General features: G+C 35.2%; 1 protein-coding gene across 2 annotated transcripts in view; it reads left to right on the forward strand.

The window, feature by feature from the left end:
* Positions 1-2864: 2864 nt before the first annotated feature.
* The window catches only part of Fancl (Fanconi anemia, complementation group L), a 55536-nt gene continuing 39502 nt past the window's right edge, over positions 2865-18898 (forward strand). For both annotated transcript variants that reach the window (XM_005385759.2, XM_013514669.1), the window contains exons 1-4: positions 2865-2986; positions 8443-8501; positions 10394-10454; positions 13102-13158. In XM_005385759.2, the coding sequence (XP_005385816.1) occupies positions 2891-2986; positions 8443-8501; positions 10394-10454; positions 13102-13158 (273 nt within the window). In that variant the 5' untranslated portion in view covers positions 2865-2890. The remainder of the gene's footprint in view (positions 2987-8442; positions 8502-10393; positions 10455-13101; positions 13159-18898) is intronic.

Below are 18898 nucleotides of genomic sequence, written 5' to 3' on the forward strand. Positions count from 1 at the left end.
ATTAAAATTTGACCATTTCCATCTACGACATGGACATTTTGTCATTTCCTGTGCCCAAAAACAGTTTTGCACTATTTTGGAGGTACTCTCACATATGGTACTTACTTAAAAGAAGATTCTTTTGTATTGTCTGCTGTTTAAAAGTAGACTGCCTTTTAAAAGTGTTTTACCAATTACACATAACTGTCAACAATACACAGTCTTGCTGATACAACAGGCAATGATGGTAATTTTTATAAACACATTAGAAATGTTTTTGTTATTTTTAACTGACTATAAACAAGGGATGTTCAAAATATGTAGTGAATCTTTAAATTAAAAATTTTATTATACTACATTGCCATTAGTCCTCCCCAGAATACTGCTCCTTACTTTGAACACATTTATCTCACCACTTAATTGTAAACAACTAAGGAATTGATTGAGTCATTGAATTAATGTCTTACATGATTTCTCACATTATTCCTTAGATTTCATATATTTATCAATAGAGAATGCTCATTTACAAATTCAACTACCATGAACAGTGACTTGAAAGTCTTTTTAAGAATTAAGGTGATATCTAAGTAAACTTTTTGGAAATCTTTAAGCCTAATAAGTTAATCATGAGGATTTAGAGGCAAGGAGCTGTGGCTTTGGCTCTTAGTGACATGGAACACTATATCAGTGGTAGTGATGAGTGTCATGCAATGCTGAGAGGAAACAATTGCTATCTAGAAGGCAGCCCCTCACTGGACATCAAATCTTGGACTGAATCTTGATCTTAGCCTTCTAGTCTGTCTAACTATGAGAAATAAATTTGTGCTGTTTACAAGCCACCTAATTTACAATATTTTTGTTATAGCAGTCTGAATAGACGAAGGCATTTAGCAAATGCCAAATAACATTTAGCAAATAGTTAATGAACGCTTACAATAAACCAGGAAGTACCTTAAATAACTGGAGAGAGCAATAATTTTGACAGGATAAGAAAGGTTTCCAAGAAAAGACAACACTTATGGGTACTGGAGGAAGGGTAGAGGTTCCATGGGGAAAGCATGATGGTAGGGAAAGCTGAGTCAGTAAAAACAGCAAAGGTCTTAACTCATAGAAAAATTATAAAGTGCTTAAAGTAAGGGACTTTTAATATTTCTCTTGATCCCTCACTGTGCATGTGGTGGATTTCTTTCCACCACAATACATGTAACATGCCCATCCTTAATAACTTGAGTTGCATGGATGAGCGAGTGTTAATAACATGCCCATGCAGAGATTCTTAAACTTTAGCGTATATCAGAATAATGTGGAAGGATTATTAAAATACAAACTTCTGGGCTCTGTTCCCAAGGTTGATTCTGTAGGTCTGCACTAGAGGCATGTGAGAATAAGAAATATCTTTCCCGGGGCTGGGGATTTAGCTCAGTGGCAAAGTGCCTGCCTGGCAAGCACAAGGTCGTGAGTTCAGTTCCCGGTACCGGAGAAAAACCAAAAAAAAAAAAAAGAAATATCTTTCCCATTACTAGGTTCATGGCTGAGGTCACTGTAACAAAAGACAGATTAACATGAGAAAAGCAAACAAATTTATTTAATATGTTTTACATGACAGGAGAAACTCACAAATGAAGAACCAAAGAACCAGGAAAACTTGTATATTTTTATAACGAAGAGTGGACAGGCACAAGGAAATATGATTAGACAGAATATGACTGAATGGTAGTAAACTAAAAGGGAATTTAGTAAGTCCTATTCAGATCCTTCTTTGTGTTCCTGTGTCTTCAGAGATAAAGCTATTTATTTCCCTGGGTATACAGATGGCACTTTTGACTTGCACATCTTATGACTTGCACTGACAGAAGGGTGGAAAAGGATGGAGTGGGTTTACTTGGTTTGGTTGTTTTCTCAAATGCTAAGGTGTCATATTTTGGGTTATTATATCCTAAACCCCATGAGGGGCAAAAATGTGCGTTTTAGTCAAGTTCCCAGGTGATGCTAACATTACTGGTTTGAGGATCACATTTTGAAAACTATTACTTGGGTTTAATTAGTATCTAGACACAGTTGCAGCATTCCTGTTTTCCCTAATTAGCTAGAATTTTGTGACAAACTCAGGTCCACTTGAGGCCAGTAAAGATCAGAGAAGGCCCATCTTCTTCATCTTTGCACGAACTTTGGCATATTACAGTGTTTGGCAAACAGGGCTTACAAATGTGATGCACTGAATATTGATATCAAATAATCATATGGTAAATATTAATATACTTCTTTAACCATTAGGAAAAGGGAATGGATACCATTCTGGAGTCGGATAATGTGTGTGTATATATATATATATATGGGATTGTCACAGAAAAATTAGAGTAACCAAGTCCACCTGCAAACTACCTTCATGTTTTTGCCTTACATATTTGTGACTACAGTATCCAAAACTGAGTCCACTACTGATTTGAATCTCCATCAATTTACGTATGTCTCTCAAATATGATAATACCTGATTAACAAGGTATGCCATAGAATTACAATACAGTGTATATGATATGTTGACTATATTGTACTGTATTGCATTACTGCATAGAGAATAACTTACAAGTCTATGTGGAGTGCAAGGTGAGGCCAGTAGCGAACAAAGGGAAGTGGGAAAACTTCAGTGCAGAAATGGTACAAGAGTGCAGAGTGTCAAAGTTTTCTCCTGCCGGAGGAAATGTAACTCTAAAGTCGTAGCAGCCTTTCAATAAAGGCAAAATCACCAAAAGCCCAGAAGCCTTTTTGGAGGCCAGGCAGGGCCGGCGCTTCACTTCCGCCCCTGGGGCGAGGGCTCGCTGCCCCTGCAGCGCGGGCTCTCCCGCCAAACCCGGTTTCCGCCCGGGCGCACCAGCGCGGGAGTACGCGTGCGCGGCTGCGCGGTCGGCAAGCTATGGCGCCGACGGAGGCGAACCTGTTGCGTCAGTTCCCGCTGCTGCTGCCCCAGAATCGGGCGAAAACGGTGTATGAGGGGTTCATCTCGGCTCAGGTACCGGCCTGGCTGTGGCTCTCGCCCGGCGCTCCTGGAAGTGCGCGGCGGGCAGGTTCGCGGCGGCCGGGCGCAGAGGGCGGGCGCGGGCTCGGCCTCCCCGTGGCCCGGCCGGGCCGACTCCGCGCGCCGCCTGCGGGGAGAGCGCTCGGGGCGCCTCGCTGTGCGCGCCGGGCGCCCTCGCTGGGTACTGTGAGAGAAATCACGAGGCCAGCTGAACGAGCGACCTCTGCCGCTCGGGGCTTCGCGTGTTTACACGCGCAGCAGTGACGCGCAGGAGTTCGCGGAGCGCCCCGGGAGCAGCGTTCCCGCGGTCTGCTCCCGGCAGGAGTGCCCTGCAAAACGCTTTAGCGTCCTGTAGTTGAGGAAATCCAGGCAGGGAACTCTGCAGAGGCTGCGCGCGTTGTCCACAAGCCTGTCAGATCCCCTCGGCTCAGGCGCATTTCACACTGGGGTTTTTCCCCTCTGCGTTGCACCAAGACGCTCTAAATTAGGATTTTGAGGGTAGACTTGTCTTTTGTGAACAACGCCCCCAACCTCTTGAGACCTTAGCGCGCTCCCCAGGGCGGAAACTCATTAAGGCTGTGGGTCAGAGTCTAGGAATTACGTTTTCAGGTCTCTTCAACATATCTCTCTGTGCCCGTTAACTTATCTAAAGACATGATTTACTTTCACAGGTTTGGAAAAGTTGGAAAAGTATTTACTTTTTGTTTTTCACGAAGTATGTTATACTTCATTTTAGATATTTTAAGGGATATGCTATCTCTATCTGCTAAAGCGCCTTAGAAAATGTGTAGCCATCAGAAATAGATGAGTAATTTTTTAATGACCTTTGCTATAGTTAAAATTGTTCAAATTTAAGCAGCTTACTTAAATCTTAAGCTAAGTACTTCAATATTCTAAAAATATTTTCCATATATTTCACATTTATAGAAAACAAGGATGAACAAGGAATCTGAATATGCCCTTTGCATAAATACAGTGCTTTATATTTGCCCTGTTTGCCTTATTCCGAGTGTAGACTGGATGGGCATGTATACATACTGTTTTTTTGAACCAACTGAAATTAAATCAGAGACAAAGTGCCCCTCTATTCCTAGATGCTTCACCATCATTTTGTAAGAACAAGGACACACTCATGCATCATCACCGTACGATGACTAAAATCAGGCCATTTAATCATAATAAAATACCATTTTCTAACCTAGAGTCCATATTCAAGTTTTATTAATGGACAGTTACATACTTTATACTTATCCCATCCCTCACTATCTAATGTAAAATCCATGTCTGTTCAATCTGGAATAGTTTTCAGTCTGTTTTTGTTTTTTGTGAACTTGACATTACTTTTCTTCTTTACATGCCTGGTGTATTTTGATTGGGTACCAGATGTGAATTCTACCTGTCGAATGCTGTGTATTTTTATTTGCTATTTATTCTTAAGAATTGTGATGGCGCACACCTGTAATCCCAGCACTTGGGAGGCTGAGGCAGGAGGATCATTGTGAGTTTGAGACCAGCCTGGGCCACAAAGTGAGCTCAAGGCCAGCCTGAACTGCATACTGAGACCCTGTCTCAAAAAGACAATAATAATAATAATAATTGTTGTGAACTGCAGTTAAATTACTTGCTAATTTAATCTTTTCAAGGTTTGTCTTTAAGCTTTCTTGGGAAAAACCAAAGCAGTTTTAATTTGGCTGCACCAATGAGTACTCTGAGTACTGTACTTAGTGTACACACTGTATTCCTAGGTTATTTGTACACTCTATTCCTATGATGCCCTAGCATTGAATGGCTTTTCTCACATGCATGTGGTATTAGTTCTCAGCTGAAGATTCCTTGCAAGGAATTCTCTGAAGTTCTCTGAGTTTTTGTATATGTAGTTGTCTCCTCTCCATGCATTCTCTTCTTTTTGGTACTTTACCTAGTGAATTCTACATGTCGCGGCCTCTCCTATCTCTCATCTCTCTTTCCTCAAGTCAAAGAGGATATTTGGCTCTCTTTGTTTCCCTACCCTATCTTGTGTCCTGAGCATTTTCGAGGCAGTAAGGCCGGACAATTACAGAGATTTTGTCATTTGTTTCCTGCCTTACAAGGATCAGTATCCTGTACTGCCTGTTGTTTATTAATATGTGAAAATTCATTGTTTTTTAGTCTAGTTTTTAAGTTAAGGTAGAATACAGCCTACCTTTGTTACTTCCAACAAGCAGAAATTTTCTTCAGTTTCTTGAAATTTTTATTTCATTTTTTACAAAATCTTCCTTTGAAACCAAAGACTGACACCAGTCTTGTTCTGTTGCCATATAAGTTATTTGATCTTTTTCCTGGAGGCCCTGGACATTTTCTTACTGTCCTTTTGAAATTAAATTTTATTTATTTAGGTATGTATTTATTTTTGGCAGTACTGGGAATTGAATCCAGGGCTCTGCACTGAACTACATGTTTAGCCCTTTTGTTGCTTTATGTTGTTTAATTTTTGGGATAGACCCTCAAGTTGCCAGGCTGGGCTTGAACTTGCTATCCTTCTAGTTCAGCCTCCCAGAATGTTTAAAACCTGTTTATTAAGATGTATCTCAAGAATGGATCATTATGAGTAATTTTTTTCATGTATCTGTTCTCCTCTTTGGTATTTGGATTTCTGGAAAATATACTTAAAAGTTTAAATATTCTTTTGTTTGTTCTCGTTTTCAAGTCCTCCAATTATATGTATATTGGATTTTCTTTGCCTGCTTTCTATTTTGAACTTTTTCTTTGCTGATCTTTAATTTTTTTTCTCATGTGATAATATTCTTGCTTTTTTTCTCATTATGAAATATTTATTAACTGGATTCTTTGGGAAACATTTAAATTTATTCTTCCAGTTTAATATGATTTTGTCTTTTGCATTTTTCTTCTGTCAGCTCATTCATTCCTTTTTTAAATTGTATACTTTATTGTCTTAGTTTTTAAATGTTTGGATGTGTTCAAACACTTAATGATATTTTACTCAATATTATAATTTATTTGGGTTTCTGCTTTTTATTCTTGTGGAATTTGTCTTTAACCCAAAATGGTTGATTCTCATTTTCTGTTTTTGTCTCATAGTAGCTTTGGATTGAAAAAGGCAACACCTTTGTGAAGATTTTCACTGTTTATACTTCCCAGTTTAAAAACATCCTCTTTTGTTGGTGAAGCAAAATGCAGTTTATTTAATGGATAATTTTGGGAGAGTGTTTTGGAGAGAGTGATATGGTTTTACTTCTTCATATAAGACCTTAAATTTCCCACACTTCTTTTTCCTCATAAGACCCAGTTTCTAAAAGGTATTTCTTCCTACTTTTTTACCATCTTGTACTCTAAAACTTTTCCTTTCTAAGACTATTTCTTTTGTCTTTTCATCTCCCCCACCTGTAAAAACTACAGCTGTACCTGCCCTGTCCTCTGTTTTTCCATCACTGGGAAAAGACTAGTCCTTTTACTCATACTCTGAATCTCATTTATCTCTGCCTATCCAGGGTTCTTCTGCCATCTTTTATCACTTGTGTTATCATTTGTGTCTTAGTTACTTTTCTCATTGCTGAAACAAAATACCCAACACCCAAAATTAAAGGGGAAAAAGCTTATTTAGCTCACAGTTTGTGGAGGTTTGATTCCATAATTAGCTGGCCCTAAGCCAGCGTGGCACTGGCAGAAGGGCAACAATTCATGGTGGTGGAAGACAGCAGAAGCAACAAGTAAGAGAGATTATTTCTTGATTTTTGTGTTAATATTAAGTCTCCTGTTTGTAGTTATTGCTTTGATCTGTAAATTCTTTATTAATAGTTTTATAGTTAGTCCAATGTCCCCATTCCTTCTTCCATGAAATTTTTCTGAACCTGCTGACACTTTTAACTTTCACTGCTGAAGAAGCCTTAGTGTGTGCTCTACTAAAAAATGGTTCATATTTTTATTTCTGCAGGTTTTTGTGTTCTCTCTTCTGGTTGACAACATGGGGTTTTTGTGATTCTTATATGTCCATAATATTGACCTGGATAGTTATTTTGTTGGGGCGCGGTGAAGGACATTGAGAGTTGTTCAGTTAAACAACTCTTACTACTTCTGTTCCCAGCAAACTTAGAAAATCTTCATTTTGAAAATAGTTAATATTTTTAGATGCTTTAACTACAAAAATCCTGATTTTGGACATATTCTTGAATCATAAAAGTACTATGGCATATGACATGTCATTTGACCTTTAAAACTAGCTTGATTTTCAAGTAAGGGACTTTGGAATTTTATTCTTTATTTTTTATGAAATTGTGAATTACAGATTGTTCTTACACCTATGTGTGGGATGTCTATAAAGTTAGGTTGACGTTATTACATAATACCTTTTAGTGGTTTAATGAAATAGTGAATTATTGTTATCTGACCTTTTGAAAAGGTCAGTAGTACATTTTGTTTCAGTTTTTTAAAGGACATTTAAATGTAATGAAAGTCAGAACTGTAATATTACTATGAAAGTAAAGGTTATGGGGTAAATTTAATTGTGTTCCACTATTTTTGAATCTGCTTTGAGGGAAACTGCTAAAATTCCACATGGTAATTGTTTTTCAAGAATTTTATTACTCTTTTCATTTTGTACTGTTGGAGTAAAAGATTACATTTCTGTTTGTCTTTTTCTGCTTATTTTTGATCAAATTTCACATGTATTATACTATTTGTTAGAAAGTTTAAACTGTTTACCCATTCACTTTCCAAAGAAAGTAAAACTGAATATATTTCTCAGAGAACACTCTTTCCTTTCCTTACTCTCTCTCCTTTCCTTAGGAAGACTCTTGAATAAAAATTTCTACACTCAAATGTATGGTTAGTGAATATTTAGGTTAAAATAAACAACTTAATATGCTCTTGGTTTTATTTCTTAGAAGTTTATTAGTGTAGGAAAATTAAATGTACCCTGACTTATGAAAATATTTCTTTTATGTCTAAATATTTAGATTGTATAACAGTATAATTTCATTTTATTAAAATTTAGAAAGTAAATTGCAACCATGAAAACTGGAATGTATCGTGTGTTGTTAGTTTTTTTATATATTCTTATTTTTGTATTGTGATTTTTTTCTTCCATATCCAAAACAATTAGAAGGAATGTTTTTGTAAATTTATTTCTTAAAAACATTTACATTTCTGTAATATGTCTGTTATTAATTTTATAGTACAGTATTTCTTATATTTATGTGAAGTTTCTTTTTCTTTAAAAACAAGTTCTTACCTTAGTATTTTGATTTCCCAATAACAATAAGATTTTGATACATGTTTTTGAGGTACCTCCCCATGCAATATTGTATATTTCAAGTATAAAAATTTGGGATACATTTGATAAGTTTTCAAAAATAAAAGAATGCTACCTTTTTAAATGTGATTGTGTCTTTAACATCTATTAACATTAGGTGACAAATGACAATTTGACTGTACATTTTTAATATTTTCCATAGGGAAGAGACTTCCACCTTAAAATTTTGTTGCCTGAAGATTTACAACTGAAGAATGCAAGGTAATGAGCTGTTTAGTTATGCACAAGTATCTTGGTGGGATAGACCATCTGGCATAAACTGATTCTAGTGACTAGAGTTTTACTTACAGTGCTTACTAACAAATGCCGTCAAATAAATCTTGAAAGATTTTGGATTTTTCCAAACGATTGTGGCATTTGTAAATAATTTCCCTGCTGCTGAAATGTTCTTCAAAGGTAACACATTGATTCTCTATGTTTTATCATTAATGTGATAAATGATAATTGTATATACTTCCCTAACAAGAACTAAGTAGGACTGTGTATAAAGCAAAATACAAAAGGATTAGAAGAATTTTCTCTGATGTAATTTAACTGATAAAATTTATATGTATATAATATAATGTGGGAAGACCCATATTGTCAGTTTAGTCCTGGAGTAAATGAGATACAGCTATTGACTGTTGGTTGAGAAACTAGTCAGGAGATGAGACTAGATATATAATCAATTGCCCCAAATCTCAGCTGTGCGCCTATAGCTCTGGAATGGAGGAAAAGGAATCTAGAAATATTCATGAGTGGAACTGGTAGAATTTTGTGACTTGATTAGAAGTGGAAGTAAGAGGGAAAGAGGAATAAATGATGCTTTCCAATTTCCTAGCTCAGATTACTAAGCTTGAGAAGAGGTCACAAAGAAGTGAAAGGGAGTTTGTTTTAAGGAATATTGAGTGTAAGATATGAAGAGGAGCTGTTTAGTAAGTAATGGTGTATTGGTGTGGAATTTGAATGTGAGACTTGGAGTGAAGATGTCTGTGGAAGTCATAGTCAGCACAGGATTTCAAGCCTTGAGTATTGTCTTAATTAGTTTTCTCTTGCTGAGACAATATATTCAACATTCAGAGTTAAAGGAGGAATGGTTTATTTAGCTCATAGTTTATAGAGGTTGTAGTCCATAATAGGCTGGCTTCCAGGCCAGATCTGGTTACGTCTGAATAGGTTTTATGTAGTTGCGGGAACCAGCTCCTATTGGGTTTTGGACTGGATGAGTGCATTGAAGGGAAATTGAGAAGTATAAACTATGTTGAACAAAGGTGGAGACCATAGACAAGGGTGTGCACTCAAGAGTTAATGATAGTTTTTCAGATGCTAGATAGTTAAGTAACTTAAGGACAAAAAACTAGCAGAATATAGTGGTAGCACAAGGGATAATTAATGACTTGACTAAGTTGGTAGCAAGGAATGGAAAACACATTTGGAGAGATGATTATGCATAGATAGTTGAGAGAACTGCTCTGCCAAGAAGAGATAAGGATGGGTATGGAGTTTAACAAATCAAGGAGAGGGGAAATTGTGAATCAAGGAGAGGGGAAATTGTGATGACTTAAACAGTTTCTAAAAGGGGAGACTCAGAGTGACTTGCTACTTTTAGATAAGAAATTACTTAGGAAAGTTGCTTACCTACCCAGTATGAGTCCAGGTGAGTTGAGCAAATAGATGGATGGATATAAATTATACTATTCATACAGTTCTCAATAGGTATCTTTTAGTTACATTAATCTGGAATTTGAAGAATATATTGCTACATATGCTTTTTCAGATATATGTTTGATATATTATGATCAAAACTTATTTTTTAACCAACCTTGGAGAAGAAACTAGTTCAGTAGAAAATTTTACTTTGTGTAAGTTAAAGAAGATGCACTGTTTTTGTGTCATTGAGTGATTCCAGTTATTTTTATCTTGAAGTAAAATTAATGCTGACAGTTTGAAGATAAGACTTTCAACAATATTAGTGATGAAATTTTTATTAACGTGTCAGAATTATGTCTGTGGCATTCTTTTGATTGTACATGTTTGTATTAGCATACAAATAAGTTTTTTTTCCTTTTAATTCTGAAAGATGAATAAACTCTTTTGTCCTGTTCGAATTTTAGATTATTGTGTAGTTGGCAGCTGAAAACTATACTTAATGAATACAGACAAATAGTCCAACAGGTAAGTCTTTTAAAAGCTTTTATTTTATATGAAGATCAGAAATTACTAAATTGACTCTTTAAAGACCTGGTTTGCAGAATGTTATTACAAATTAGTTTGTTGTTGTTGTTGTTGTTGTTGTTTTTCTGGTACTAGGAATCGAACTCAAGACCTCGTGCTTTCCAGGCAGGCACTGTGCCACTGAGCTAAACCCCCAGCCCCTATAAATTAGTTTAATAGTTGCTGAGTTTCATTGTTTTCAGCAAGCTATCAAATTATTTGGGGATGTATATATTAAGAAAATGTTTTCTGAAATCAGCAGGTCTTTAGGCAGCATTTGTGTTGAAACTGATTTACATTCTTGAGACTAGGTTTTTCACATCCTCACTGTTACCCACATCCACTAATTGCTGTGTGATTTTTCTGCTGAGACTAAATAGTGGTGATAGAAAAAAAATGGGAACCCATTTAAAGCTGAAGATATCTTCAGCAAAGGGGATTTGTTGCTATAGATTAGCAATAGAACAGGTGTGAGGGATTCACTTAGGATCATAAGTGCTTGCTTAATGAGAGGAAATAAAAATAATTGCAGTGTCATATAGGCAGGATTAATTTAGTTACTTTTTCATTGAGGGGGGCGTTGTAGGGATTGAACCTAGGGAGTGCTGAACCACAAGCTCTCCTCTATTTTATTTTGAGACCCAGTCTCGCTGTGTTCCCCAGGCTGGACTCAAACTTGTGATCCTCCTGCCCAGGCCTTTCTAGTAACTGAGATTACAGGTGTGCACTAACCATACCCAGCAATTTAGTTATTCTTAATATTTAGTATCTTCCACCTGAAAATTTCCTTAAAGATTAGAGAAACAAGCAAAAAACACTGCACTGAGGCAGCTGAACATGATGTAGTACCTCTTGTAGAAAAAAAAATGTTAGAATTGCATTTCTTTGCTGTTTCATTTTCTCATGATTTTTTCTGATTTCATGTTTTTCTACCTTAACGGCACTGTATGTGTGATGACTAAAATTGATACTTATTCATGTAAAGCATAACTAAGTTACAAAGTACTCTTTGTGTAAAGTACAGTACAGGAGATAAACTATTTGATATGTAGAATGTAGGCTGTCATACTGGCAGAATCATTATAACAAGTTTCTAATGGAATGTGTAAATTATTTCTTTTCCCTTTACTGCTCATTCTTATAGCTGTTTGTGTTATATACTAAAGTATAAGAAAGGACTGAGATATGAAAGTAGCCGGAAAAAAATTGGTTAATAAAGCTAAGTATAGCAGTAAAATATGAACCTGTTAAACTTTATTTCACCAAGAAATTATAAATAAATCATTTATAAATAATTAAACTAATGAGTAAATAGTTTATCTCCTTCTGCCCTCCCGTTTGTCAGGCAGAGCCCTTAATAAATTTGAGCTTTTGTTGAATATTAGTATTTTTCTCATTACTTTTAGTAAATGTTGGCAAAAGGATTGACAGATTTTTCTGTAAAGAGCACTTGTAGCTTTCTCAGCTTTGTGGACCATAAGTTTTTGTGACATCTACTCTACTCTGCTCTTACAGCACTGGAAAAGTGTAGGCGGGTGGTCAGTGAGTGGGCACGGCTACCTTGCAGTAAACCTTGATTTATAGAAATAGCTACTGACCTGGATTTAGCGTCACACAGGCCTGTAGTTTACAGACTGTTGATATAATTTATTACCTATACTGAAACAAGAAAACACATGTAGAAAAAGATAAGGTCTAAGACATGTGATACATTATACAAATATGTACCAACTCAAAGCTGTGTTAAAGATGTGAGTGATACGTCTTCCTGAATTGTTGAAATAGCTTAAGTTTTAATTTTTTTCATTTAAAATGGCAGCAGATTTACATTTGATTTTGTTCAGAGCTGTGTGGTATTAGGGCAGTGCATTTAAAAATAAAAGCACAATATTTTAATTTCAGGAAAAAAAATGTAGAGGTCTAAGAAAGCAATATAAAACTTCTTTCACTTTTATTCAGTAGTTATTTTAGACATGAGGGCTTTCTAGGAAATGGAGCAATAACTTAAATATTCATTCTACATAAGAGGCTATTTCCTTTTTGCTTTTTTATTTTTATTGCATGATTCTCTTCCTTAGAATTAGTATGGGTCAGTTGTGAAGGGACAGAAATAGCTATCAGTGGTCTTTAAGGTCAAGGAAATAATAAAAATATATAGTATTATTGATAAATTATTAATAATATATTACTCTAGATTTTGAAAATTGTTCATTTTGCTTGGTTTTATATTTTGTATTCCTCATTCTATTCACTTCTCTCTCCTCTACTCCTCTTCTTAAAAGTAATGGCGTGGTTGGCCAGATTTGTAACGCTGGCAGTGAGCAGTACTGAAGAAACAGGAGGGTGAGGTTTTCAGTAACGCTGTTGTGCAGCGTCTTCTCACCAGGTAGCTTTGAGAGCTGTAATTACTCTTTCAAAATGAAAGCGACAGGAGCAGTGGGGAGAGTGACCAATACTTTTCATTACATAATACTTTTAAGATACAGATATAGTTAACATATATGTGTATATGTGTGTATGTATACATTTACATTCACTTCGTCCTCTATTTTATGTCATTTGGGGGACTATTCACCTTACCAGTCATGTTGGAAATGTTTTCATCTAGAGAATGCAGCATGCTCCTGATCTGATGAGCTTTATGATGGAGTTGAAGATGATCTTGGTAAGATTTGTTTTTCTGGCATGGTTATCATATTCTGTAAGTCTTGATTGTTTCTGTAACCTTTAAAAACTAATGATCTGGAACTGGGGATTTAGCTCAGTGGCACAGCGCTTGCCTGGCAAGCACGAGGTTGTGAGTTTGATTCCTGGTACCGAAAAAGAAAAAATAAATAAAAACTAATGATCACTAACACTTAAAACTTGTCAACTCCCAATCATTTTATGATTGATTTTACTGTGTACATAAATTTGAGTGGTACTCTTTCCTTTTTTTTTTTTTTGTCCTTTTGAGACAGGGTCTCACTATGTAGTTCAGGCTGGCCTTGAGCTCACTTTGTAGCCCAAGCTGGTCTTGAACTCACAACGATACCCTGCCTCAGCCTCCCGAGTGCTGGGATTACAGGTGTGCACCACCACGTCCAGCTGGTACTTGGAACAAAACTGTGTGGAGGCGGCAAATGATTGTATCAGTAAACTTCGTACTCCTGACATAGTGTTGTGCAGATGGTAAAGAAATAAAATGGCCTTTGAAAAGAAATTAACATCTAAGGGAGAATTTGGGTGGTTATACTTAAAGATATAATATGATGTATAATTGCATACAGCTGTAGATTCCTGACAATCTTACTAGGCTTTTGAAATGTTGTTTAGGGAATAAATTTTACATTAAATACTTGAGTATTGTGTAGACATTTTATTCTTCTAAAAAATTGTGTTACTCAAGTTTGTACCGTGATCAAAAGAAGAGAAATTATGAGTGTGATGAGCCCATGACTTTACCTCAGCATTTTGCCAATCATGTTTCCTCTCCTATTTTTTTAGAAATGACTATTTTATTTTTAAGATGGTGTTATTTTAATGAATATCTTGGATATTATATCCATTCTTTTATGGATATATCAGCACATATTTCTAGCAGCTAAGTATTCATTTTAACTATACATTTAAAACCTTAATGAAGTTAATGATAATTTTTTTATAGTTTCTTTATATCAGCATCCAATGTCTACACATATTGTCAGTGTCTCAAATCTTATGTAAGATTTATATGATAATTTATAATACCTCTTCACATTGCTGTTTTCTTTCATGTCACCTACTGGTTGAAAAATTACTCACATTGGAGATTTCATGTGTTAGATACTAATGGAATCTTTTTACATGTTTGAACTTCTCTTAACCAGAAATCCAAAATGCTCCCAAATTCCAGACATTTTGAGTGTTGTTATGGTGGTACAAGTGGAAAATTTTACAGTATAAAACTTTGTTTCATGAACAGAATCACTAAAAATTGCTTAAAATTACCTTCAAGCTATGTGTGTGAGGTACATGTGAGATATATGTAAATTGTATGTTTGGGTTTTGGTCCCATACCCAAGATATTTTTATATTTACATATATTTATAAATATGTATACTTTATATATGTATACTTACATATTTTTAAAATAAGAATATCATAAGCATATAAACATTAATAATATTCCAAATTAAATATTCCAAATTAAAAGAAAATTGGAATCATAAACACTTTTCCTCACAAGCATTTTTTATAAGGGATACTCACCCTGTACCTTGTTTACAATATGGCAGTTAGATTTACTGATCTCCACAGATTTCAGTTCATTGTTTTGATGAAATATGGTATCCTGTACTTACTGCAGTGTATTTGGAGTTGCATAGTATTTGATCCCTCATTTAGTAAAGATTGTCACTTTTCTGTTGTGGACACAATACTCAACAGCCAATGTAAAGGAGGAGAGGTTTAATTTAGCTCACAGTTTCAGGGAATTCAGTCTGTGGCCCGCTGCCTGCCAGGCAGAAGCGTCATGATGGAAGGGCATTAGGAACAAAGTTGCTTTGTCCATAGCAGCCAGAAAACAGAGTCAGGGAATGGTGCCACAGAAGAGAGGGTGAAGGTACCACATATTATGTAGTACCCAAGATTATACCTTCATGGCCCGCCCATACACACACATGAGAGTGCTTTAGTAATCTTCTAGATGTTTCTCTAGTCAGTTCAGTTTATATATCCAGATTAATGGTCACACTCCATTGCTTGTTAACACCTAAGTAAATCTTAAACCATACTTAATTTCCCAGTAAAGATAATAGAAACTTCATCATTCTGCCTATTATAATACAGCTATCCTTTATACAACTGGAAACACAATCGTCTCTTCCCCAACATCTCAACAGTTCCATAATTTTCAAAAGTCCAAATCTCTTTGAGACTCAAAGCAAGCGCTGAGCTGTGAACCTGTATAGAAATCAAAAACAAGTTACATAATCCCAGGGTACAATGGCACAGGGTAAATATTCCTTTTCCAAATGGAAGAGTATAGAAAAGAATCAGAAAAAGGATAGAAAAGAACCAGAACAAAGCAGAACTGCCACCCTGTAAGGCAAACACTAAGTCTTCTAGCTCATGTCCATCATCTAGAGCCTTGAAGCTGAGCAGGGGAAGAGTAATGGGGAATGAGGGACCATGTAGAGCACTCAGGGTCCTACCATCATGTCCCAGTAAGTCACAGTCTGGAGCGCAAGATTATGCTTTACTCTTTTTTTTTTTTTTTGGTTTTTCTCCGGTACCGGGAACCGAACTCACGACCTTGCGCTTGCCAGGCAGGCACTTTGCCGCTGAGCTAAATCCCCAGCCCCTGATTATGCTTTACTCTTATCGAGATAAATGGTCATAGTGTATGTCTAGCCAATCCAAAGTTTCCCATCAGCTTATTACCTCCTGATTTTAGCAGTCGGTGCTCATCATTACATAAATTCACAGTTTTAAGCATTTATACTTGGTAATATTTTTATTAGCTGAAAATACTTTATAGATAAGAATCTGCATCAGTTACTTGGTTAATTTGATGTATAGCTCATACTGGAGAGGTAGAATAAGTACTTGTTTTCCTTTTTTAAAGATCAAGATTTAGAATAATGAGTTGGTGCCTAGCAACTGTCATGGGAAAGTAAAAAAAAAAAATTTAGTATCATTATGAAATCATGAGTTTTTTATATTTGATTAACTTTAATCCATTGGAGTCATTTTCTTTTTGTTGCTTAAATTGTACTGCTTTTAGTATGTGTAAACCCCTTAATGTTGGGTCCTGAATTTTTTTAATGTAACCTAAGCTGCTTATTTCCTGATACCAGTTGACCCAAGCTAATTTACTCATTCTGTTGTAGAGCTGCTCTAGAGCTGTGATCAGCTGCATCCCCAAAGCTGTGGATTCTCTTGTGTTCTTTTTGTAGGAAATGATATTAGGATGCCGCAACCCAAAACTAGATTGCTCACTCCTATTACTATTGCTAGGCCCTTTTAGTGGGCAAAGCTAGAAAAAACTTACATTTTAGAAAGAGTAAGATTAATCTTCTTCACTTTTATCACTTTTATTCCAAAATGTTGGTTTCTAGTGATACTAACAATACTGTTTTTATGTCTTATGCACATTTACATTTGTCTTCTCTATTCATTTATATTTGTTTATGTCAAAATTATAACAACATTATTTCAACTAATAACTGAATGCAGTTTGCTATTTCTTCGTAGTTCTTTTTGGGACCAATTTGTTCTTGGTAGCAACTACCATATATTGAAAGCTTAATTGCTACATTTTCCTGAGTCCTTTTTTTAATCTTCATAACAACCCTCTGTAGATAAAGTCTTAATGAAATGTTTGAGATAGGAACAAAGAAGTTAAGTCAGTTTCTGAAGATTAAATTTTCAGTTCTGAATTTGTAAACCAAAAATTTTCAATTGATTATAAAATTCATTAAAGACTATAATGTTGCAGCATTAGAAATGTTAAGGTGAAGAGATACAGCATTTTTGTTTCATAGCGCTTTGATATTGGAGAAGAGTTTGAAAACCTTCTTTTACTTTTTTATGTAATTTTTAATGTGCTGCACAATTACAGGGACTAAGGAAACCAGCGTAAAACTGTATATAGGGTATGTTGCAGTAAGCTTCCATCACTAAAACTAATTTTATTGGATTGTAAGTCATGGTTGTATTTGTCATTTAATTTTGCAGAAACATTTATTAGTTTAAGACTAAAATGAAATACTGAGATTGATCTGTGGTTTACAGTATTTAATACATTTGTATTGCATTTCTGAATAAAAGAGTTCCTATTTTATCTTTATTCAGAAGTTATAGACAGAGTTGGTTATTTTATTGTTCATTAAGATAGTATACTATCTTAAAAAAATGTAGGAGTTATTAGATTATTTCTTAGGCTATGTTGTTAGTAGTAGGATTCCTATAATAAAATCAACAATGAAATTCTTGAGAAAGGTGCCCAGATGAAATTAGTAGTTATTGAATTTATTCAGGAGATTTTGTAAGTCTCCCATGGAGTTTCTATAATGGGCATACTGTGGGAGTTCAGTCTATATTTAATATATTTTAAGAGAACTTTGAGCTAGGTTATTTTATAGTATTTCTATTTTAGAGCCCAGCCACAGAGTGCCTACTGCCTTGAAGCTAGGAATTAAAGTCAGAGACCTGCTTCTGTGGAGTCTTCTCTGGGTAGAATGACTGCCTCGTACCTTCGCTCTGTTTTCTGGCATGGCTCTAGAGTAAGAGTAACTTGCCTGACCCAAAGTACGAGGTAGAGTTTACAACGATCGTAAACATAGGATTGAAGTGTATTTTTATTTTTCAAGTTTATCTTAACTATTTATGATTAGAGTAATAAACATTTCTGAATAAAAATAGAAGTTTCAAAAGAAATACTTCATAACTGTTGATAGTGTAAGTTTAAGAATTATATTATTTCTTTTTTTTTTGGTTTTTCTCCTGTACCGGGAACCGAACTCACGACCTTGCGCTTGCTAGGCAGGCGCTTTTTGCCGCTGAGCTAAATCCCCAGCCCCTTAGAATTATATTATTTCATCTTAATTCAGTAATTAATAGAGGAAAGTCTTAATTGTGCAAATTAGTGTTTTTGGACCACTGGGCTATTTTTGGGTAATATTAGACATTTATTTATAAAGAAGGCAGTGTGTGCCTTTTCCCCTAGAAGCTTACCTTCTAATTACATCCATATTGGATTCTTGGCTTAAAGATTTGCTTTCATGGTCTTTTCATCTTAAAATGGATTCAGAAGTTGATTGAAGTAGTTTTAGGTAATAATCCTGATTCTAAAATGCTGTTTTTAAAAATCTATTCTTTTTAGTTTTACCCAACTAAATAGTATCTTACTCTTGTTAAATAAAAATGGGTAAGGCTAGGAACAGATTAAACATATACTTAAAAGAGTAAGAAGTTTTAACTTGCTATTTACTAGAAAAGTTTCTTGTTTCTCACCTTGTTCCCTCTGGTGTTGTTATTTAGTGCCTAATTTTCTTATAAAGGTTGAATATCCCTTATCAAAATGGTTTAAAATGAGAAAGAATTCAGATTTTGTTTTTTTCCCAGATTTTGGAATACTTTATATACATAGTAATATATTTTGGGGAAGGGGCCCAAGTCTAAAATGGAATTCACTTACGTTTCATATGTACTTTATACACGTAGCCTGGAGGCAATGTTATACAATATATTATACAATATGTTAAATAATTTTATGCTTGCAACAAAGTTTCCTGGTATGAAATTTTTCACTGTGTCATTTTACTCTCAAAAAATACGAAATTTTGGAGTACTTCAGATTTTGAATTTTTGAATAGGGGGTGCTCAATCTATAGTATCTTTGTTTGTAGATACATTTCTTTTTACTTTTCCAATAAAATACT

This window comes from Chinchilla lanigera, unplaced genomic scaffold (assembly GCF_000276665.1).
Source record: "Chinchilla lanigera isolate Chin_1 unplaced genomic scaffold, ChiLan1.0 scaffold00023, whole genome shotgun sequence".
Taxonomy (NCBI): Eukaryota; Metazoa; Chordata; class Mammalia; order Rodentia; family Chinchillidae; genus Chinchilla; species Chinchilla lanigera.